General features: G+C 53.4%; 2 protein-coding genes across 4 annotated transcripts in view; one reads left to right on the forward strand and one right to left on the reverse strand.

Moving 5' to 3' along the window:
* The window catches only part of LOC144930995 (retinol dehydrogenase 13-like), a 43,095-nt gene extending 41,011 nt beyond the window's left edge, over positions 1-2,084 (reverse strand). The window contains exon 1 of one of the 2 annotated variants that reach the window (XM_078854843.1): positions 1,969-2,084. In XM_078854843.1, the coding sequence (XP_078710969.1) occupies positions 1,969-1,996 (28 nt within the window). In that variant the 5' untranslated portion in view covers positions 1,997-2,084. Of the gene's footprint in view, positions 1-1,440; positions 1,447-1,968 lie in introns of those variants that run through there. The other variant, XM_078854844.1, reaches the window with a different exon arrangement.
* On the forward strand, positions 1,482-17,443 carry ISYNA1 (inositol-3-phosphate synthase 1). 2 transcript variants are annotated; one of them, XM_078854840.1, is made up of 11 exons: positions 1,482-1,802; positions 6,556-6,687; positions 7,188-7,349; positions 7,676-7,805; positions 8,287-8,480; positions 8,833-8,982; positions 10,370-10,588; positions 13,453-13,617; positions 14,361-14,474; positions 14,952-15,175; positions 16,268-17,443. In XM_078854840.1, the coding sequence occupies exons 2-11, from the start codon at positions 6,574-6,576 to the stop codon at positions 16,524-16,526; spliced, it is 1,731 nt and encodes a 576-aa protein (XP_078710966.1). In that variant the 5' UTR covers positions 1,482-1,802; positions 6,556-6,573; the 3' UTR covers positions 16,527-17,443. The 2 variants fall into 2 exon arrangements, with proteins under 2 accessions (XP_078710966.1, XP_078710967.1); XM_078854841.1 differs by lacking the exon at positions 1,482-1,802 and adding an exon at positions 3,317-3,551.
* The last annotated feature ends 6,897 nt before the right edge of the window (positions 17,444-24,340 follow it).

Consider the following 24,340-nt stretch of genomic DNA (forward strand, 5'->3'; position numbering starts at 1 on the left):
TACACGAAACGTCGACTCAGAAATGATTTCCTCTATCGCACGACGCCGCGATCAATGGAATCGCGCGCGCGTATGAATCTTTTACGTTCCCCATTGAGCGAGCGTAACCCAAACCCCTTGCAGCCACTAGAGGCCGCTACGTAGTTAAAGCTTTCGCGACCAATATCCATAATAGAGGGTTTTTTTAGGGTTAGATCGCGAAAATGTGTCGTTAAACCCGCCACCACCCGACATAGCCAATTCGTGAGGTTTGTCACGTAAACAAAACGTGCCAAATTCGTTACTGAGTACAGCACACCGGTGTGTTGGAGAGTAAACCCACTTGCATTTACAATTGTAATTCGTTTACATTGTTTTGTTTTCAAGTGACAAATTGTCTGTGTCCGGTGGTGGCGGGTTTAACAACCACGTTTTTATTTACGCGATCTAACCCAAAAAAGCCTCTTATGGATTCACCAGAGTGCTTGCAACATTTTTTTATCCATTCAAATTGAATCGCAGGAATGCATTGGATCACTGAGCGGTTGTGGTGGTGGTAGGGGCGGAGAAGGAGGGGGGCATTGGATGGGAGTGGAATTTTACAACGCCAATGCATCTGCAATATATCAGTGATTCATTGCACGCTCACAACATTTTTTTGCAATGCTTCCTACAGTATATGGTGATCATCGTGATCACGCATGCCCACATAACGCGTCAATAACATTTAGTACCGGAAAAGATAATCACAAATTAAAAAAATAATTCTACTACGAGGTGGGTCATCCCCTCCTGTGCACGATCTAGATGCATCGTCGTAAGACCGTGCGAGTTAGCGGTGGCTTGGCGAGACTGCCGCTGATGATGACGACGACGACAATGATGATGATGATGAATGGCGACCGTGATAATTATACTACAACAACACAACCGCACGTGGGGCAGCTTCCGTGGTGAAGGGAAGTCACGAGGCACCGCTGCGTGCGATTTGCGTTTGTGTTTTTTGCGTTCAACGCGATCTGAAACACGGTAACCGCAACGATTTGTTTTTAAAGCAACTGCTGCGTGACCCGTTATCCTTAACTCGGGACCCCGCCGTCTCGTATTCACGTGGAGGCATCGCAGCTCTTTGCGATATCGATGGCAGCGTGGGTGGGGTGGGGTGGGTGGGGGGTGTAATACATTATTCGAAAACAAATGACACTTCTCTGCGTATGCCACCGACTATGCTGCTGCTGCTGTTGTGATGTGTCCCGCCGTCGGCAATACCGACAGGGCTGATGGCCGGGCATGGCATAGCTTGCCCACAATGCCGATGGGCGTTGGGTTTAGAGAGAGAGAGAGGGGGTGGTGAGTGAGTGAGTGGGGTGGATGAATGAGGTATGGGGGAGGTTGAAGGGGGAGTATTGGTGGTGGTGGGGGGGGGCAGGGCTGCAAGCAATCCCGGCACGTGCTTCTCACCGGTAAATTTCCACTCCGAGCTCGCGACCCTATATAAGAGGGTGGATGACGCGCAGCCGGGCATCACGCTCGTGATAGACGCATTCAAGGAGCTGCGCACGCACGCACGCATCTTCACCGTCGAGAGCCCTCGTTGCCAGCAAGTTTTAATCGAGGCGTCGCTTGCGCTGTGCGCATTTCGTTTTAGCCGTCAACGTCCGCTGTTTTTGCTCTCCGCGGAGAGACACCCCAGGAGGCAAGACATTTAAAGGGACGTGGTGACATCGTGCGCGTCTTTGTGCACCCGCTGAGCCACTTGCAGTCGTGACACCAAGTCTGAGCAGCGCTTAGCAAAGTGCCACCCTCGTCGGAGCAAACAAGAGGTGAGTGTGTTTGTACGTCATCGCTTTTGGGCACGTTGCAACGACAACAGAATAAATGTGTCGCGTGCATTGCAATGTATGGCTGGAGAAGGCTGGCTCGTGTTGATTTTTTTTACTATCACGACGCCTACGCACCGCGATGTCGTGGCCGTGTCCGGTGTCTGACCTCCTTTCTGTCGCGTGCTGTTCCGCATTTCGTGCTGGTCGCATTTCGTCGGATTCTTGTGTCCAGTGGTTTCGCTCTCTCTCTCTGTTCTCCCAGTTCCACCGGTTTGGTGCAAAAAAAATACCTCTTGCGTTAAGAAATCAGCACAAACGTCCCCCAAAAAAAAAATAACCCCACTGAATGGGGCAATCTCCATTCGGCGAAATAATCCACTTCAGGTTGGAGCCGCACGTCCCAGCGTGGATGCACAACAGTCCCCGCGCACCGACAAAATTTTGTTTTTTTGGGAGCTGGGGGGGTGGGAGGATTTGTAAAGAACTCCCTGAAGCTTTTGTTGCTGCAAGAGAAGGCAGGCCCGGGAAGGTCGTGGGGATGGTCTCGAGCTGCCGCGCGTCTCGGCATCGCGACCGGCGACGGCGAAAAAGAAAGCCCATCGTAGAGCAGCAGCGGCAGCAGTGTCCGAGTTGCACGCGGGGTCGCGCTGGCGAGCCGGCAACTCCTGGCTAAGCTGCGACCCAACAGGGGCGCTCCCTGTCGGCCAGAGGTCGCAAACGGGTTTTGATTCCTTACCCGTAACCGGCCGCACAAGGGTCGCAAATGGGTACCCGTACCCGGCCAGGTACAGGTAGCCGTATCCTACTCGTACCCTACCCGGAATGAGTGACAAACGGCTACTCGCCAGTGACTCACGGCTTACCCGTACCCGGCCGCACCAGGGTCGCAAACGGGTACCCGTACTCGGCCGGGTACAGGTAGCCGTATCCTACTCGTACCCTACCCGGAATGAGTGACAAACGGCTACTCGCCAGTGACTCACGGCTTACCCGTACCCGGCCGCACCAGGGTCGCAAACGGGTACCCGTACCCGGCCGGGTACAGGTAGCCGTATCCTACTCGTACCCTACCCGAAATGAGTGACAAACGGCTACTCGCCAGTGACTCACGGCTTACCCGTACCCGGCCGCACCAGGGTCGCAAACGGGTACCCGTACCCGGCCGGGTACAGGTAGCCGTATCCTACTCGTACCCTACCCGAAATGAGTGACAAACGGCTACTCGCCAGTGACTCACGGCCTACCCGTACCCGGCCGCACCAGGGTCGCAAACGGCTACCCGTACCCGGCCGGGTACCGGTAGCCGGGTATCGGGTAGGGTACGGGTATCGGGTACCCGGTTGCGACCTCTGCTGTCGGCTCATCTCGTCGCCAGAATTTGTTGACTCGTCACAGCCGAGAAACATCTTCCGGGTCGCCACATAAATCGCTTCCCTACGACAGCCCCGGGTCCTCCCCCCCACCCACCCACCACCATCACCACTCCCACAAGGCACGGACTTACAGTCACTTGAACCCGTTCGACCGGCCGGCGTTTCGCGTTTCACCACCGCTGGTTGTGACCACAGAGGGCCCAGTTAGCCCCGGCCGGTGCGCGCATTGCCACGCGGCATTTGATCGCTCGTTCTGTGCCCTTCGTTCGGAGCATCTCTCGGGAACGACCTCGTCGTCGTCCGAGTGCACAGATAAGCGAGCGCCTTGAGCTCCTCGGAAACCGGCGGCGTTCTCCGTCGGCGCCTTCGTGAACAGGTAACGGCGGGGTTCGCATCTCGTTCCACCCTCGCGCCTTGAGAGAAAGAGAGACAGGGAGGGAGAGAGATCGTGCGTGGACACGTGTGCGGCAAACCACTGCGCCTTGCGTTGTGTTGGAGATCGACTTGCTTGCTTGCTTACGAACGCCACGGATCGTAACACGAACGCAAAAAAAAATCGATATAGCTTCGTGGCTCATCGGATTTCCTGCAGTATCAAAGACATATTTCTTGAGATGGCTACAAGTCGGTGATGGAGGTTTATTTTTAAAAAAAATGCGGCATCCGTTACAGTATGTCGCAAGTACAGTTCGCCGCGTGGACGCGTAATGTTTAAACATTTAAAACGGGGAACTCGCTAATAATTATTGTCCTCGCAATAGCCGCTCCGTACGACCCGGCAGACAGGAATGGTGCACTACGCAGTGCTAAGAGCAGGCTCACATCAAAGGCGTCGTTTATTGAACTTCGAGAAACGTCCGTGATGGTGGTGGTGATGCTGATGGAGGTAGGAGGCTCGTGAAGGACATCCACCGGTCATCTCGGTCAGCCAACCCATGGCATCTGGGTCTGTACCGTGACCTCCTGCACCTAGCCTGGCACAGTAAGGGTCACAGCTGGTGCATCTGCCCGGTCATCTCGGTCAGCCAACCCATGGCAACTGGGTCTGTCCCGTGACCTCCTGCACCTAGCCTGGCACAGTAAGAGTCACAGCTGGTGCATCTGCCCGGTCATCTCAGTCAGCCGACCCATTGGCACCTTGCTAGGTGTGTCCCATGACCTCCTGCACCTAGCCTGGTACAGTAAGGGTCACAGCTGGTGCATCTGCCGGTCATCTCAGTCAGCCAACCCATGGCACCTGGGTCTGTCCCGTGACCTCCTGCACCTAGCCTGGCACAGTAAGAGTCACAGCTGGTGCATCTGCCCGGTCATCTCAGTCAGCCGACCCATTGGCACCTTGCTAGGTGTGTCCTGTGACCTCCTGCACCTAGCCTGGCACAGTAAGGGTCACAGCTGGTGCATCTGCCCGGTCATCTCAGTCAGCTGACCCATGACACCTTGCTGGGTCTGTCCCGAGACCTCCTCTTGTCAGCAGCGAGCCTTCGACACTTCACGCGACAGCCTAAAATGTCCGGGGTATTGGTGTTGGTTATTCGGGGGTGGGGAGGGGGTGCAAGGGACACGTCATCGTGGCCGCTAAGTAAGAAAAGCACAAAGGGTTGATGGGGCAGGCGTTCGATGCCGAATCTGACGATAGAGTGGCCGTCGACAGCGCGGGGAGAGTGGTGATGGGATAGCGAGGGCTTGCGATGTATGTACTCCTGTATCCATACTACAGGGTTTCTTTTGGGGGGTGGGGGTGGGGGGTTTGATCTTGTAAAGTAAACCGAACGTGGCCAATTCGTCACTAGTACAGCACACAGCGCTGGCAGTCGAAATACCGTCACGTGCCCGCAAGTACAACCAGCATCATCAGGCGGGACAGCCCAAAAATTGCGGAGATATCCCTCCTGCTTCGGTCTTAAACATACGGGGGGGGGGGCGGGGGGTGGGTGATACATGTGATGTCACCTCTTGCGAGTCATTCAGTTGCGGATGCCACGGGGTGGTGGTCTTGGTAATGCATCCATATCAATTACATCAATACCGCACGTTGAACTTATTTCGCCACCGTACGAAGCTAACCAGTGCTAATCGGAGGTGCGGGGGTGGAGTGGGCAGCATTCTGGACAGCTCTAAAGAGGAATGAGTTCTCGATTTGGAGATGCGTTCATCTCAGCAGTGGATATAGCTCATGGGCAAATAATGCCAAAATCAATATTTGACAATTTGTGCATCTGTGGGCAAGCTCTTTCGGCTAACGTTGTCCGTCTACTGCGCTGCACACAAATAATATCTGTACATTTTTATTATTATTATTATAAAAAAAAGTTTTGCTGTCTGGCAGGCGGGCGGGCGGGCGGGCAAGTGTGCGGTGGTGACGTCACCCGCATCGCGCGTGCTGTCGTCACAGCACCCCCCCTACCACCGGCTGCATATCGCGTGCAGATGGGCGGGCGGTTCTGGCATTTATTATTAGATGATACAAATAGCATTACTGCACTTATCAGTCGGTATCTCTTTTATGCCCATACCACGTCGCCAGGATCCATCCGCCACGAACAGCGCAACGACACCTGTGCATTGCATCGTGCGAGTCGCGGGCTATTCCCAACGTACGCAAAAATAATGCGATGCAGACGACATTCAAACGATATGCACATTGGGCGTTTAGAATGATGATTGGGTGACGAACAAAACTACAAACGGTTACGTGAGAAACGAGTCGCGGGGGGAGGGAGGAAATCGATACTAAGATTAATCGATTATGGAATGGAATTGCAATCCTATACACGCGGCGTATTGTGTGTGTGTACATACTATTCATGGGGATTTCCCAGTAGCATCGCGAGCTGATGTCAGTATCCCGTTGTGTATATATAGACACTGGTTGTTGATGGTATTGCATAACTGGAATACTTTGATGAAATCGCAGCCAATTTGACAGCTTGCCACGGAGTTCCGAGATGTTGGGCTCAGAGCCAGAGGTCACCACGTGCGTCTGCGCGAGTTGTGTCTGGGTGTGTTTCTTTCGCTGAGCGTTAGTGCAGCGGTGAGCACGCTGCGCTACGAGCACGGTGACCCGAGTTCGATGACCGCTCACAGCCAATACCAGTGACGATTATTTGAAACGGTCCTGGGCCTCCCCTATATCGACTTGGCCTCAATTGAGTACCTGGTGCGGTGTGGTAAACATCGCCACTGGGGAGACAAAGGCGGCCGGGCGCAGTGCTGGCCACCCCACCCCCTTCGTGTGCTGTTCCGGCCTTCGTAGGTGCTCGCTAACAGCACTTGCCCCAACAACCTGGTCAGGCTATACTGGGCGAACCTTTGCCTTTTTGTGTTCCCAAGTAACTAACTGGAGGGTTGGAATGTTGTCCTTGTGCGTGCGTGGCGTGCAGGTTTAAGAATTCGCAACGATGGCAGAGATGTTCCAGGTGCAGAGTCCGAACGTGCGCTACACAGAGGAGCACATCGAGGCCGTGTACCAGTACCAGACGAGCCACGTGGCGCGTCACAACGGACGCCTCGTCGTGAGTCGCGCAGCGCCGGCCAACCGCCAACCCTCGTCGCGCCGAGGGCCACACGAGCCGTCAAACGGCGACGGTGGCGATGATCAAACTAAACCGAACTTTAAAAAACTATTTTTTTATTTTACCAGTTAAGGCCCACTAAGCTGTACAGGTTGCTTAATTTTTTTTTAACGCTTCTGATAATTGTTTTTCTTTTTTTGAGCACCCTGTATATAGCCCAACTTTACAATTGAGTTCACATTGACACGCAGACAGGTCGACAGGCACAGGCAGCAGGGCAGACAGGTAAATGGTATAAAAATAGATATAAGCACGAAAGCGATTAAAAACAAAACTGAACTATTCTAAATATACAGCAGGTGTTATGCTCTAGATCGAACCCACGACCTCCTGTATACCAGGCGAGGGAGTTAACATCTCGTCACTGTGTCACCACCGATGATGATAATGACGACGTTTGAAGCAGCCGCGTGATTTTTTTCTCGCCCGTGTCGCCGCAGGTTTCTCCGCAGACCAAGGAGTATGAGTTCCGCACGCGCCGCCACGTGCCGCGTCTCGGCGTCATGCTCGTGGGCTGGGGTGGCAACAACGGCTCCACCGTGACGGCTGCCACCATCGCCAACCGCCTCGGCCTCTCGTGGAACACCAAGACCGGCGTCAAGGTGAGCCGACAACGCCGCCCGTGCCATTGCCACCACCGCCATCGCCACCACCACCACCAGCGCCACCGCCAGAACCGCCATCGCCACCACCAGCACCACATCGCTATCACTAGTGCTACCACCAGTGTCACCACCAGCGTCGCCGCCACCACCGCCGCATTACACGAATTTCTGTCGCGGTGGCAATTTTGCTGTCATTCCTCTTGCTCTGCTCGTTACAAACACCACCAGCCACCATCTCCATCAATCCAACACTTGCATCATTGCTTTTTTTTTATCAATTGATAGGAGTCGTTTGACCAAACAGTTGTTTTTTGTGTCCGCAGCACGCCAACTACTTTGGGTCGGTGTTCCAGTCGTCGACCGTGTCGCTGGGCTCGGGACCACAAGGGGACGTCTTCATTCCCTTCAGGGACCTCCTGCCCATGGTCCATCCCAACGACATCGTGTTCGATGGTGAGGCTTGCCCCTCTCTCACTACATCCTTCCCTCCATCCTTCCTTCCCATGGTTCATCCCAACGATATCGTGTCCGATGGCGAGGCCTGCACCTCTCTCGGTCTCTGTCTCTCTCCATCCTTCCCTCAATCCGTCCGCAAATTCCTGCTCACTATTAGCATCGAGGCGGTGCTCGACTCCTCTTTACAGCTCTTAGCCAGCGGTGTAAATTCCACATTGCCGTGGCGAGGATGGGTCTATCATAGGACAACAGCACTCGTTTCATCAACGACCCCGGAGAGATATGATGCGCAGGATTTTGAATTCGCGCACGTGAAAGCGCTCGCTCTGCCGCAGAGCCAGCCGGCCGAATTTCCCTGAGAGTGAGAGTTTAATGCTGATTTAATTGTCAGGAGCGCGACTGCCCAAATTTCCAAAGCGTAATCTCAACGTCGCCCCCCCCCATCTCGTCCCGCCTCGTGACGCCGTGTCGCCCGCAGGGTGGGACATCTCGTCGCTGAACCTGGCTGAGTCGATGCGACGCGCCGAGGTGCTGGACTGGGGCCTCCAGGAGCAGCTGCGGCCCCACATGGAGAAGCTGCGGCCTCGCGCCTCCATCTACGTGCCCGAGTTCATCGCCGCCAACCAGGAGGACCGGGCCAACAACCTCATCCCCGGCACCAAGGCCGAGCAGGTGCGAGCGGGGCTCCCGGATGGGAACATCAGGATCGGATCGGATCGATTCAGATCGGATAGGACAGGTGCTCTCTCTGTCAGAGAGCGAGTGAATACTGTGCGCGTTAGAAGTTCAAATGATTATTGTTTTCGAGACAAGCTCGTCGCGTGCAAACTGCATTGCCTTGCTTTACCAAGGCCTCCCTTGAAAAAATGGTGGTCAGCCTGGACGGCCTCTCTCTCCGGGCAAAAATATTTTTTCATGAATGAACGACAGCGACCACTTGCCGAGGAAGCGGGGCGCTTTTCCACTTACTCTTGGCTGCGAGTTTGGTTTTGAACCCGTCCGTGTGTCCTGCGTGTGCCCGCAGCTGGAGCAGCTCCGTCGAGACATCCGCGACTTCAAGGCGTCGAGCGGCGTGGAGAAGGTGATCGTCATGTGGACGGCCAACACGGAGCGCTTCTGCGAGGTCGCCGCGGGACTCAACGACGCGAGCGACAGCCTCATGAAGTCCATCGCGGTAGCTGCCACCCTCTCCCCGTACCCGACGCACCAACACCCAGCTCCCGGAGTTCGCTTATCTTTGCTTGCCCAACGGACATCAGGGCAGATGGAGATACCTCGCTAAAAGACAAAGACCCCCCCCACCCTCTATAGCTGATAACAGATTGTTAGCGAGTAGCACCAATGAAGGACAGCACGGCGCACGAGGGGGTGGGTGGGTGGCCAGCACCACGCCCGGCCGGCTGCTTTTGTCTCCCGAGCGTTGCTGCTTACACACCGTACCGGGCACTCATTTGAGGCTGAGTTTGACCTAGCGGAGGCCCAGGACCGGTTCAAATAATCATCACTGGTGTGTTTGCCGTGAGCGGGAATAGAACTCGGGTCGCCGGGTTCGTAGCGCGACGCGCTAATCATTGCGCTCCTGCTCGCCAGACACACACACAGATATGCACACACACACACCCGCGCACACAAAATCCGCACCCTTGCTGGCAGGACGCAATCCAATTACAAAATTTGTTTAAAATGTCCCGTTGTGTAAGATTACCGCTGGACTTTGCTCCCTTTGCCAAACGTCACACGCCACGAAGCTACAGTTTAAACACATCGTTGTTCACTCGGCCCGCCAGGTGACTCGACTCTTGCAGCGTCTGGTTTGCGAACGGACGCAAGGGACTGTTGCACAACCCTCTATCAATATTGCACCCCCAACACAGGCCGAAAGTGTCTCACCGGTGTTGACTGAAGCAAAACGCTGCCACGTATGTTTAAAACCTGCTCAAGAAAAAAAAATCTAACGAGCGGTATTTTCTTGCACAGATTCACATCTTGTTGGAATGGCTGGAACGCATCACCGTTGCGATATACCGCATTGTCCGCGACGATTTAGGGATTGGCACGGTTTTTATTAAGTGTGTGTCCGTCCAACAATGGATGGAATAGAGCACTGCCCAATATTGGAATCTGGCCTTGCACAAGGTATCCCGGAGGCAGCTCTGTTATGTCCGCTTCCGCGAGCCGTTTCTTGGACACAAAGGGTGACGGCGCTGCTGTGCGCGAGATCCGATTTGTGCCCTTCATCTATTGATCTTCTTTCGCACCGTACGTGGCCAACCGCTAATCGGAGGTGCGAGGGGAAGGACGACAAACTAAACGCAACAAGGCAGTTCTAATAGAAACGAGTTTTCAATCTTGATTTCGAACACAGAGGGCGATGGCGCTGCGGTGCGTGACGCACGCTTCTACTCTTCATCTCGTGAGGCTTCTCCGATGAGTGTGCGGTCGGGGCACTTGGTTTTATTACAAAAACAAGCAAAAATAATTATCGGTCCGAAACTTCGAGAAGCAATCGACGAACGCTGCCCGCTAAATTTACCTTGGCTTTGTTTTTTGCTTTTGCGCAGCGTGACGAGTCCGAGGTGTCGCCGTCGAGCCTGTTCGCCGTGGCCTCCATCCTGGAGGGCTGCGCCTACATCAACGGATCGCCGCAGAACACGTTCGTGCCGGGCGTGCTGGAGCTCGCGACGCAGCACGGGGTCTTCGTCGGCGGAGACGACTTCAAGTCGGGGCAGACGAAGCTCAAGTCGGTGCTGGTCGACTTCCTCGTGAGCGCCGGCATGAAGGTGAGAGAGGGCCAGGAGGGCCAGACCCTGACGATGCCTGCTGTATATTTGGAGTCTGCGTGTCCTCTCTCTCTCGCCGTAGTCGCGTGGATATTTCTCCGGGTCCTCCGGTTTTTTTCACCCTACACGTTTAGAATCGACATGCGTTTAGAGTATTTGGCCGCTACTATAAATTTCAACGTGATAAGCCAGTTCATTAAGCTATCATCCGTTTCTGAAAAAGAGCTGTGTAGGTCATTGGGTCTTACCCGGTATAATAACTTAGTTTTTAAATAGCTTTATTGTCTACATCTGTTTTTATACCGTCCACCCGTCTGCCCTCATCTGTGTGTGTCTGTCGGCCTGTCTGGCCTGCCAATGGTGAACCCATTGTAAAGTTGAACTATCATTTGTGGACCTCAATCAGATCTTAGAAGCTAAGCAGGTTTTGAGCCTGGTTAGCGTTTGGATGGGTGACCACTAGGGGTGCTGTGTGGACCTGGCGGCTGCGAGGTGACCAGAAGACAGCAGTAGAGCAGTGGGGATGCTGTGGACTGAGTCTCTCCGTGCGGTTGCTTGGAGTGTTAATCCCTCATACATGTGATGGGTTTTCTCTGCTCACTTCAATTTGCCTCATTCGGGGCATTGGACAAACATCCCAATGTAGCAGTCTTGAGACTCTCACAAGCTTGCCTGGGTAAATATTTGTCAGCGTTATTACTGTTATGTTTTTATTTATCAAAGGAGAAACAACTTTTGATCGCATCTACAGAAGAGGCCTCTGTAATTTACATTATCACCGCGAGCCTTGGGCAATCCGCTGCAGGATGAAGGCCTCCCCACTAAAAGTAATACTTTTTTTTTCAAGAGCATCATTCATGCAAATTGCATCGCAAAACACTTCAACGTTTTGACCCGCGACACAAACATCTGAAAACCCCCAGAAGTTAACATCATGAAATGCCACAGATGAATAGTTTTAGTTGAATAGTTAACACACACAAATCCCGACCAGGAGCACAGAGGCGAGCTGATCGTGAGGCCGCGGTGTGGCAACGTCAATCGCCCGTGGCACATCGCGATCGTTTACACTTTCATTGTCGTTAAAGTTGGGGGGGGGGGGGGGAACAGCTGACTGCAGTCACGCTAAATGTATCTGCAGCAATCGGCATTCACGATCCCCCAGGGCCCTCTCTCCGTTCCCCCGTAGCCGCCTCTGTCCACCCCCCACCCACCCCATCCACCCCGCCCCGCCAACCCCTCATGAACCCAGCCGCTCCCTCCCCCTGATCCTCCCTTCCGAGGGAAGGCGATTGGCCGGCTCCCATCTGACCATGGTCATCAGGTGATGGCTGCCTCCGGCCAATGGCTGCAGTCCACCAAGGGTATCGCGATGGTGACCTGATTTCGCAAGGGGATGGCTCCGAACGGGGTTGCCAAGTCAGAGGGGGGGTTTTCTTTTTGGAATGTCAAGGTTTTTAGAGGGTTGCAGCGGAGAATTGCAATGTAGTCTCGAGAGCTTAAGGTCCGTTTAATTCTCGTGCCGTTCTTCGACAGCCAGACCAGACAGGCAGTCGTCCGCGTGAATATCATGGCAGCCGAAATATTTAAATGCGCATTAAATTAGGAAGCGTAATTAAAAGTTAAAGGACGAAGAGTTTGATATTACAGTGCGACATTAGGGGCCGTCCATAAATGACGTCACGCACTTGGGGGGGCGGGGGGGGGTCAGACGTTTGTGACGATGTGTGACGAGGGGGGGGGGGTTTGAGAAATGTGACGTCACATAAAAATGCGCAACTTAAATAAATATTTAAATAGACTTTTTCATAAATGTTTTCTCCTACAACATCAAAGTGCAGCGCCACATTAAATACACACTACAATGACAATAGTTTAAAGCGATTTGAAGCATGTTTTATTTGGGGGGGGGGGGGGCAGAGCTTTGTGACGTCATTTGAGGGGGGTCTCACTTTTTGTGACGCCGTGTGACGAAGGAGGGGAGGGTAAAAAATCGTCCAAAATCGCGTGACGTCATTTATGGACGGCCCCTTACCAGCGTGGTGAAGTGTAGTTAAAACGCCCTTAATGCCTGCCACGGAATTCGGAGTCATGTCATTGGGCGGTGGATTGAGAAATGGCTTAACCGATGTTTGCATATTTTTGCTTTTAACTTTGCAGTATATCGTAACGCATGGCTGTAGAGCGCCCTCTGGCGACAACTACACAGCAGGCAGGCGGGCGGCCTTTAGACAAAGTCGACAAACAGGCAGGACGTACAGACGGACAGGCAGACAACAGGCGGGTAGACAGATGGCACAGGTTGGACAGACCTGCAGACACAAGACAAGCCATCGGGGGGGCGGGAGGCAGGCACACAGGTACATAGAATCAGAATATTGATTTAGGCTGGAGAAATCCGATGAGCTTTTAAGCTCTTTTTCACGCAAGTCCGGTGGGACAGAGAGGCAGACCGACGGTTGGACAGAACGACCAGAGAGACACACGGCTAAACGGACGAGCGGCTAGGCAGGCGGATGTCTGCGCACGTAGCGTGCGCCCTGTGTCGCGGAAACTATTTACCGCTTGCATTTGTATGCCCCATTTGTAAAATGTTCTTTCATCACAATCCTCACTTGAGTTTTTTCTATTTAAAATATAACTTTGTAATATAGATTGTGATTTGTTGCCTTTTCTTTTCTTCATCGCGTATTTTATTTGCATTTCAACTTTTCTTGCGGCCCGTCAAGCACGCTACGTTTTTTTCTGCCACGGAACCGATGCTTTTTGTTTGATGAAACCCGATTTTCAAGAGCTCCTGAGGTCACAGGACACTTCCAAAATAAACTAAAACTGTCCACCGCCCCCCCCCCTCCTCACCGCAGCCGGTATCCATCGTGAGCTACAACCACCTGGGCAACAACGACGGCAAGAACCTGTCGTCGCCCCAGCAGTTCCGCTCCAAGGAGATCTCCAAGAGCAACGTGGTGGACGACATGGTGGACTCCAACCGCCTCCTCTACCAGCCGGGCGAGCGGCCCGACCACTGCGTGAGTTTCCCCTCCACTTGCCAGAGGTCGCAAACGGGTTTTGATTCCTTACCTGTACCCGTACCCGGCCGCACCAGGGTCGCAAACGGGTACCCGTACCCGGCCGGGTACGGGTAGCCGGGTATCGGGTAGGGTACGGGTATCGGGTACCCGATTGCGACCTCTGCCACTCGCCCCCTCCCTCGCCCCTCTCCCCCCACCCCCCTCCCACTCGCTTGCCAGCCCCTCTGGTTCCACATCATTAGCCAAGCAGGTGACCGCCCCGTGGGTGGTTTCGTAAGTGTGTGTGTGTGTGCGTGCGTGCGGTGGTGTAGTGGTTAACGCGCTGCGCAAAAACCCAGCCACCAGAGTTCGATTCCCGCTAGCGGTCAACACCGGTGACGATTATCAGAATCGGTCCTGGGCCTCCCCTAGGTCGACTCAGCCTCAAATGAGTAGCCGGTGTGATGTGTAAACATCACCACTAGGGAGACAAAGGTGGCCGGGCGCAGTGCTGGCCACCCATCCCCTCCCTGTGTGCCGTGCCGGCCTTCGTAGGTTCTCGCTAACAGCACTTGCCCCAACAGTCTGTTAAGGCTATACGGTGGATCTTTGCCTTTGCATTGGATCTAACAATTATCTCTCTCTCTACAGTTATTGACATCTGAATCAATGTTTTGTCCATAGAAGTATCGCTGCCAATGTGGCGGCTGCAGGTGCTCATGCTGTGTTGATTCTGTGCGTGCGGTGCGACGCTTGTGTAGGTGGTGATCAAGTACGTGCCGTACGTGGGTGACAGCAAGCGCGCGATGGACGAATACACATCCGAGATCATGATGGGCGGCCTCAACACCCTGGTCATCCACAACACCTGCGAGGTGACTCCCCCTCTCCCGTCCCACCCCCCGCCTCCCCCCATTCATCGCTTCTCCCAAGCCCCCCTCTCTCTGCCAAGCTCTGTGCGAGCGCCGCCAAACATCTGACCTCCGCCCCCACCCCCCGTGTGACCTCTCGAGTTTGTCCGAGTGCCGTCAAACATCCGTCTGTCTAAACCAGTGGTGCTTAACCTTTACTCTGCAGCCTTGCGCCTAATTTGATTCTCAATCGTAATTTTTTTTAAAAATGTTAATAAACACATAGGGTTTGATGAAACAACGTAGTTGCGCTTACGTGCCCCGTGCTTCATTTGCCTTTCGATGATTTACCTTCTCACAAAAATCTGGGCACATCTCGCACCCCCAGTGGGTGCGTGCACCCCAGCTTCAAAAGAGCCGCTGGTCTAAACACAAACGGCAGCTTCGTTGCCCCCCGGCGGCCTGGATGACTGAACGCGTGTCCTCGTGCGTGCGTCTCAGGACTCGCTGCTCGCCAGCCCGCTGCTGCTCGACATGCTCCTGCTGACGGAGCTGTGCGAGCGCGTGTCGCTGCGCGAGGCCAGCCGCGCGGGCGCCACCTTCGAGCCCTTCCACCCGGTGCTCTCGCTGCTCTCCTACTTCTGCAAGGCGCCGCTCGTGCCGCACGGCGCGCCCGTCGTCAACGCCCTCTTCCGCCAGCGCGCGTGCATCGAGAACATCTTCCGGTGAGCGAGTCTGCGCGTGCGCGCGTGTGTGTGTATATATACGCGCGCGTGCGTGGGTGTGTATATATAAGCGCGCGTGCGTGGGTGTCTGGTGAGCGGTGGTGTGCGGTTGTCGGAACGCTGCGCTACGAGCATGGCGACCTGAGCTCGATTTCTGTTCGTGCCCAATACCGGTGACGATTATCTCAACTGCTTATGGGCCTCCCCTAGGTCGACGCAGACTCAAATGAGTACCTGGGGCAGTGTGTAAAAACTACTCGGGAGACAAAGGCGTCCGGGTGTGGTGCTTGACCACCCACCGGCCTTTGTAGGTGCTCGCTAACAGGACCTGCCCTAACAGTCTACTAAAGGCCATATGCAGGAGCTTTGTTGGAGGAGTGGTGGTGCAGTGGTTGGCGTGCCACGCTACGAAACCAGCCACCCGAGTTCGATTCTCGCTCGTGGTCAACACCGGTGACGATTATCTGAACCGGTTTTGGGCCTCCCCTAGGTCGACTCAGCCTAAAATGAGTACCTGGGACAGTGTGTAAAAACATCGCCACTCGGCAGATAAAGACGGCCAGGCATGGTGCTGGCCACCCACTCCCTCGTGTATCGCAAACAGCACTTTCCCCAAGAACCTATCTGGCTCCAGCGGGGATATTTGTCGGTCTTTTGGTGGTGGACAGGAAGACATAATCCCCCCTCCTCCTCCCACGTAAGAACAGAAATCGAGCGGCTTTTTCGTTTGGGATTGTATGTTGCGCTGTACACAGGGCCGGCCATCTGTGAGGTTCGTAGGAATGCGAAGTCTGCGTGTCTATCGCTGGTCTGTGGCCGGGTGAATGGAATGCAACGCGGTCCCCCAAATCGCGCGCATTCACGAAAATTCGATTTACAAACCGGCTCCGCTGCCGTCGCACCTGGACGTGCGCGTGGAATCTGGCGCAAAGCGAGGAACTGAAACGTTGAAAACGAAAAGCTCAAATTCGCAACCAAAATCGGTTTCCGTTCCAGACGCTCGCCGACGAACCATCGTCTCTTCGCCTAACCGCGTCTCCCCCCTACCCCGCCCCATTCTCTTTCCCCACATCCCCCCCTGCCCACCAACAGCGCCTGCGTAGGGCTACCCCCGCAGAACCACATGCAGCTGGAGTACAAGCGGGCAGCCGAGCTGCCCAGCCCGGCCAGGGGCACCGGCCTCAAGGTCGGCAAACTGGCGAGCTCCTGGACGAGCAACGGGGTCGCGAGCAACGGGGTCGCGAGCAACGGGGTCGCCCACGCGAGCAACGGGGTCGCCCACGCGAGCAACGGCGTTGCCTGCAATGGGGCCCAACTCCTCGTGGACGGAATCGACAACGGGGAGAAATAGAGTGGGAAGGCGGTGGTCACCTGGAGGGAGACGCACGCGCGATCGTTTTTTCATTTTATTTTTAAACCGTGAAAGGAAACTTTCCCGCCGCGCTCGCGTTCACCCGGCAGGCGAGCGTGGAACCGGTGTGACGATATACCACGTGATCGGTACCGACTGGGACACAAATGTAGAAACCGGCCTCTCTCCCGCACCAGCACCAGCCCCACCCGCCCCCAAAGTAGCTCTACGATGTCTCATGTAGCGGTAGTTTTCCAGCGCGCTCCGCGCGATGGATGCTTCGTCTCGCGCCGCCCGAAGCGCAATTTGAATCGAGCAGTGGGAGGAAAAAGGCGGCGCCGTCAGCGACGATGACGACAAGATTCGTATAAAAATTGGAAGCGAACCTCGCCGCCTAATCCCGTGTCCCCCCGCCCCCTACACCGGGATGGCGCTAGTGGCCCCTTTTGTTCTCGCTGATCCCTCCGTTGCTCACGCGCCGCTGAACGTCCGTGTGGCTGCGCGCGAGCGATCCTTCTCACCACCGGCGGAACATCGGGCCGCGTCGTCCGTCCGGAGACGCATCTCGCCTGGCTTTTGCGTGGCCAGTTTTCATCGTTAATCCTCCTCACTTTGGTCGTTGGCCTTTTGATTTTACCGAGCGAGAAACTCAATGAGAATCCAATCCTCCTCTTCAATTGGTGATCTTTGTCATCAAGTGACAACCGATAGGATATGTATACAATACGATACGTAAACGCTATGCTACGTATACGATATGATACGTAAACAGAGCATTGGCAATGGGGCCACAGTGTTGTCAACGGCCTTTCAGAGTCCGACACTCCTACCATGGTAAACATCTGAGCTCTGTAACACGCACGCTCAGCAAATCAACCCATCGGAGTATCGCGGAAGCTATCCGATGGGCAATGAATGTGTCCCATTCACCGATCGGGTTTTCAACCAGTTCGTTTTTTATTCAAGGTGCGTCTAGAGCGGAGGCATTTTGTAAGTGTGGAGGTTCGGTTTCACTTTTCTTTCATTGGCGTCCAGTCGGTGTGTGATTGAGATGATGATCGGGAGTTTGGTTTTGCGAAACAGAGCGAGGCGGAGGTTGTTACTCGGATACACTCACCGATGGCTGTGTTTGCCGGCTCTTCTGGACTAGCAGGTGCCGATGTGAACTACCTCGCCTGGTATAATACAGGAGGTCGTGGGTTCGATGCTGACCCTGACGCCTGTATATTTGGAGTTTGTATGTCTCTCTCTCCCCGTGGTCGCGTGGATTTTTCTCCGGGTCCTCCGGTTTTTCCCTCCACATTTAGAATCAACGTGCGTTTCGAGTATTTGGCTGCTATAATTTTCCACGCGATAAGCCACTTCGTTGAGCTGTCATTTGCGGCCAGGTCACTTCTAAGAAAGTGGGGCCTTACCTGGTAAAAGAAAAAATAGTTTATAGTTTAGTTTTAAAGTAATTTTTTACAAATGGCCCACACCATTGGTCTCACTATATTGAGCAGTGTTTGGCCGACTTTTTCATATTTAATTTTTTTTAAATGCTAAAATTAAGGAACGAGTTCGTTTCCACCACGAAACGTGACCAATAGTTGGTCACGAGGCTTTCGTAGCAACCATTTATGTGCGTATATCTTACTCGTGCCCATGAGTGTGGTGCCTTTTTTCAGCTTGCCCGCGTGTACGTTGTGGTGCAGGTGGATAGCAATGGGTTTGGTTTACAAGCTGGGTTGGGTGCGCACAAAGACAAAGATCCCCCGTATAGCCTTAACAGGACTGTTGGGGCAAGTGCTGTTGGCGAGTAGCACCCTTGAAGGCCGGCACAGCACATGGAGGGGGGGGGGGGCTGGCTAGCGCCATGCCCGACCGCCTTTGTCTCCCCAGTGGCGATGTTTACACACCGCACCGGGTACTCATTTGAGGCCGAGTCGACCTAGGGGAGGCCTGGGACCAGTTTAGAAAATCCTTCACCGGTGTTGGCCGTGAGCGGGAATCAAACTCGGGTCGCGCGCACACCAAGGGGGGGGGGGGGGCGCCCACGATCGCACGCACGATCGCACGCACGATCGCACGCACGGTTTCATCTGACACACTTGTGATGTGGGATCTATGTATTTAATTATTCACGAACGGCGACGGATCTGCGACAGCGGCAATTTTGTGTTTGACTGACGTGAAGCCCCCCGCCGCCCCCCCACCCCCCCCCATCGTGTGTCGACCGAACGTCGCAATAAACACCGACGGGGTTTCCACGCCGGAGCACACCTCCCGTTCGTCTCATCGTCGTCGCTTTGTTCCATCTCCACTCGGGGGGAGAGGGGGTGGGGACAGCATCAGGACGCCTCGGCATCTCGGCTTGTCTCTTTTCTTCTTCTCTTCTCTCCGTCTCTCTTCACGTTCCCCGGTAGCCGTTGGAGCGACTTTTAAATGAAAACGCCAAGCGCAGCCTCGTCTCGCCCCGAATGCAATCTCGGAAGGGGCTGTTTGTGTCCGGGTGTTTGTTTTTGTTGTTATTGGGATTTGCAAGCCCCGCACTTCTTCCCACACCGCCGCCTCCTCGACGCGGGGGACCCCCTCCCCTCCTGTTGGGGGGGGGGGAGTGGGCGAATGCTCACAACTCAGGATAGGCCTGGGAATAGACGGGAAGCACCGCTGGCTCTCGTGCTTGCGTCTCGAAGTGTGTTTCCCCTCCCAACCCTGTACTGCAGCGACTCACGGGCATTTTTGCAGAATTCCTGCCTCATCCGGAGTACACGTCAACACTGGTTTGTTTGGACAGTGGCCTTGAAATTTAAATGATTCTATGAATGAGAGTAAATGGCTTTATGGAGGAGGAAGTCAGAGTGAAAAGATGAAAAGTGCAGCCCTGAAATGATTTGCTCCGCAATGCTGTCGGCAAGGTCCTCAACCGAGACGGAGTTGTCGAGTGAGTTTTGGCCTACTCTTCCACGCCGGCCAGACGTCTCGGATCTTAAAAGAGGGGGCAGTTTACCCACACTGTCTCGCCGCACGAAACCTGCTGAACGACCGCTCGGCGGACAAGAGGCTGGGTGATTGAAGCATCTTTCACCGTTGCTTCGCTTTGGCAGACGTCCTGCAATCGGGCGACCCCCAGCCAGAGAAGGCCCCCACCACCTATCAGAGGGGGATACCACTCAAGAATGACCCCCGAGTTGTCTTGAATTCTGGATTCGCTACCCAGTGGAGAGCAAACGAACAGCAAACTCGCGCGCATTCTCTAAAGACGCCGGCACGCCTTGATTGTGGTTGGCTGTTGTGGTTTTTTTTTACTCACCCCCTCCCTAACTGCCGGGTTTAAACATGAAGCCATTTGAGGAATGTTCACAGCGCTTTTGAAAACACAGACGTGGGATTTGGGAAGGGGGGAAAAAAATCAGCGCACGCCGCATTTAATTTGAACGGAGGCGCCCAGACACAAAAAAAAATGCAAACGACCATCCCCGTTGCTGCCCTTGCATTGTCTCGACTTTAGATTGCACGGCGCACGCTACACAGTCATTGCTCTCCGGTCCAGTCGATCGGAGCCCCCCCCCCCCTAACACGTCTGGGGTAGGGGAGAACACGAGTGATGGTGTCGCGTCCGCGATATTTTTCATGATTTTTTTTCTTTAAACGAGCCGGCCACTGCCGCCACCACCACGCCGTGCTTGATACCTCCGCGGCAATGATGCTGCCAACACTCCTGTCGTGAGAAAAAGTTTAGTGGAGGGCGTGGAGCTTTGCAAAAAAACTCCCGAAGAATGTTGGGTTTTTGCAAAACGGAAATATTAATTAAGTAAAAGATAGAGACAGGGTGACCCAAAAGTCAAGACACAGGGTTATATTTATTTCAACAAATCACATCGGGATATTTGGTAAATTTTCACGTTCAAACTGACTATCATCAACATGAATGAATGGTGCAACGAATGATTATTTTTTAATTAATTTAGGACTTTTTAAAAATATTACAGCTACCTTCTTTAGAACACATAACGAATTGAATCGTTCGGCTTATGAGTACATTTTCTTTACATTTTTAAATGTCATCTGAAAAGGAATACTTTTTTTACCTTAATGATTATAGATAAAATATTATCTTAAATAATTAACAATTTAAATGTCTTAATGCCAGTGTTAAATTATATTACCCTATGTTTCTTGACTTTTGGACCACCCTGTATAATAATCCCATGTGTCCTGACTCTGGGCCACCCTTATAAGCACCAGAGTAAGTACGGCCAATTCGTCACTAGCACAGCCTGATGAAGCTGGTTGTAATTACTGGCGAAACGTCGTACTCGGATTGTAAATGTTGTGGCTTGGCTCTCCAACACACAACCGGTGTTGCTGTACTAGTACACTACACTATACACTACACTATACACTACACTATACACTATACTACTATACACTCCACACTAGTGCTGTACTAGTGACGAATTGGCCACGTTCTGCTCACGTGACAACCCTTACTAGTTATAGCTGTGTCGGGTGGTGGCGGGTTTAACGACACATTTATATATTTACGCGATCTAACGCCACAAAAAAACGCACCCCTCTATTATGGATCTTAACACACCTGTTTAATTGCCACACAGGGTGAAAAAACCTACTCATGTATTCTTGGAAGTTCGCGAGAATGGACGCGACATCGACAACACGCGCGTACGTGTGACGGTTCCTCGGCATCGCGTCGAGCGGCTGCGATCATTCTCGTGGCCGCTAGGGGTCGCTAAACTCGCCGGTGCTTGTGAGAAAGAAAAGAAAGCGCGTGCGTGCGTGCGCGTGTGCGCGTGCGCGTGTGCGTGCGGGGGTGTTGAACTTCTTTCGCGCCGTACGTTGCCCAACCGTGCGCTCGAATACGTGCGGAGCTTATTTGATGGCATTGTTTGCGATCGCACAATTAGCACAACATCGACGACGACGACGACACAGTCCTCAGCACGACTGCCGCCTTAAAGTGGAAAATATATACGGGACGACGTTTCGGTAAGTGGCCCATCTTCATAGCACAAGACTGAGAACTCGTTTCTTTAGATTTGCTTTTTTTGGTGTGTTTAGTTTCTTGTCCGATTAGCACGGCTGGCTACGTGCGAAAGAAGTTCAACGTACATACACACACTCACACAGAGACATACACTCACACAGAGACCCATAGACTCACATAGAGACCCATAGATTCACACAGAGACCCATAGTCTCACACAGAGACCCATAGACTCACACAGAGACACATACACTCACACTGAGACCCATAGACTCACACAGAGACACATACACTCACACAGAGACCCATAGACTCACACAGAGACACATAGACTCACAAAGAGACACATGGACTCACACAGAGACCCATAGACTCACACAGAGACACATGGACTCACACAGAGACCCATAGACTCACACAGACACATAGACTCACACAGACACATTGACTCACACAGAGACCCATAGACTCACACAGAGACCCATAGACTCACACACAGACACATAGACTCACACAGACACATAGACTCACACAGACACATAGACTCACACAGAGACACATAGACTCACACAGAGACCCACAGACTCACACAGAGACACAGAGACTCACACAGAGACCCATAGACTCACACAGAGACCCACAGTTTGTTGTCCTTCCCGCGCACCTCCGATTAGCACGGTTGGCTCCGTACGGCGCGAAGGAAGTTCTACTTACGCACGCTCAGCGGCCCTTCATAATTTGCATGCGTGTATGTTGAACTTCTTTCGCGCCGTACGTAACCACACCGTGGTAATCGAAGGTGCGGATATCACCACATGAGTCCCCGCAATGAAGGGCCGTTACCCCGAAACGTCGCCTATCAAATGCCGTTTTAAGGGCGCATTGCTCAATCGACGAATGCGTTGAGCTTTTTTTTTTAAGAATCGATTCGCGACCCTAACACGCCAGATTAGTTTTTTCTAATCACTGATCGAGGGACGGGGGTGGTGGGGGGAGGGGGGTCTCAATCGTGTTACCTAACCCCCCCGCTCCCCCCAATGTTTAGGACCTGTTTGGTATTTCTATGAGTTTTTCCACGTGTGTGTGTGTGTTGCTTTAGTTGGCACGCGCACACAACAGCGCAGACAATAAACGCGCACCCCTATGCCACGGTGGGGGGAGGGGGGGTGAGATGTGTGGAGCGGTGGCGCCGCAGTTAGCGCGCCGCGATGTACATCCAGCAGCCGGCACCTGGGTTACCACTCTGCTTTGCTCTTCCCAGCCAGGATCAACGTCGAGTGGCGAGTGATGAATCCGATCCGGTGGTGCGTCTCGCTCGCTCGCACCGCCCCTCCCTTCGTTCATTCCTTCACCAGCACGAGAACGGCGAAGTATAGGGTCAGAGGGCCCGCACGGCTCATCCAGCAGTGGAGCGGACAAAGGCTCTTGTGCATGTACAGTACAACACGGGCTGGCCCTTTGAGAAGCATGTGTGTGCGGCACGCGAATTCTCTCGTGTTTTTTTTCTTCTATTTTTCATTTCCTTCGCAGTGTTTTTTGTGTGTGTGTGTGCTAAATCCCCTCTGCAGTCTGGGTTTCTCTAAACCTCAAAGTCGCCGGGACTTCTCATATTGCGTGGCTGGAGAAGTTGGCACGGATGGAACTCAAGCGGCTGACATTAAACCTCGCTGCTTGTGCTGGTGACAAATACCAGCTCCTCATTATTGTAGGTCCAGGCTTCATCATCGTCGTCATCACCATCATCACCACAATCATCACCATCATCATCATCGTCTTCATTACCACCACCATCATCACCATCATCGTCATCATGATCATCACCATCATCATCACCACGACTGTCCTCGTCATTACCGCAACCATCACCGTAATCACCACCAATACGAAATTCATAATCATCACCACCAACATTACCACCAGCACCACGACCGTCACTCTATCACCACCACCACCACCACATTTGTGAAACCGACTGGACATCTGTAAAAAAATAACTTTACAGCTAATCGGATTCCTCCAATAATAATAAACATTCTGATTTCTGATTCTGACAGTCAACATCACCAATAGCCACCACGTCCTAGCTTCATTACTGTCACCACCATCACCACTACTACCACCGCCATCACCACCATCATCATCATCCACCCCAACAAACGTCAATTTCATGTCGGCTGCTGCGACAGGTGCAGTCTCCAACCGTGATCATCATCATCATCAGCCATGGTCTATCCACTGCTGAACGCACGCCTTCCAACGGCGTGGCTATCCCACCAACATTTAAATCGGCCGGTGGTCGAGACTTAATAACGGAGCGACAACCAAACGCGTGGATCGCGTCCCAAAAAATAGGAGGGATGCTCGCGGTGGAGACGGAGCGATGGAATTGTCCATTTGCGCAGGCGCTGGACGAATCGTTGCATCCAGGGCTTATTCTCAGCCGGTCGTGGCCCCAGGTCAGTGACCCGGACATTACAAAAAATGTCTTGCCGATACCCGGTCACACAACTACATCCAGGAGCCACAGCTCACCGCCACGGCTGCCGGACAAATCATTCACGACCGCGAGAAACGGCAACGGCCTTTGTCGGGGCGGGGTGGGTTAAGTCTTCATTCAGCTGTGGATAGATCATAGCTGCTGCTACTGATGATGTTAGATACGGTACTGTCTGTTCTCCTGTAACGCCCCGTGTTTTCATTGGATAGAACGCCATAATGTATTAGGGAACGCATTTTTTGTTGTTGTTATAACGCGGACTGCGAATTGGATATAACGCGATCGAGTGAACGGAACGACGTGGCGCGCGAGTCGGGGTAGAGCGGTGGT

This window comes from Lampetra fluviatilis, chromosome 3 (genome assembly GCF_964198595.1).
Source record: "Lampetra fluviatilis chromosome 3, kcLamFluv1.1, whole genome shotgun sequence".
In the NCBI taxonomy this organism is placed as follows: Eukaryota; Metazoa; Chordata; class Hyperoartia; order Petromyzontiformes; family Petromyzontidae; genus Lampetra; species Lampetra fluviatilis.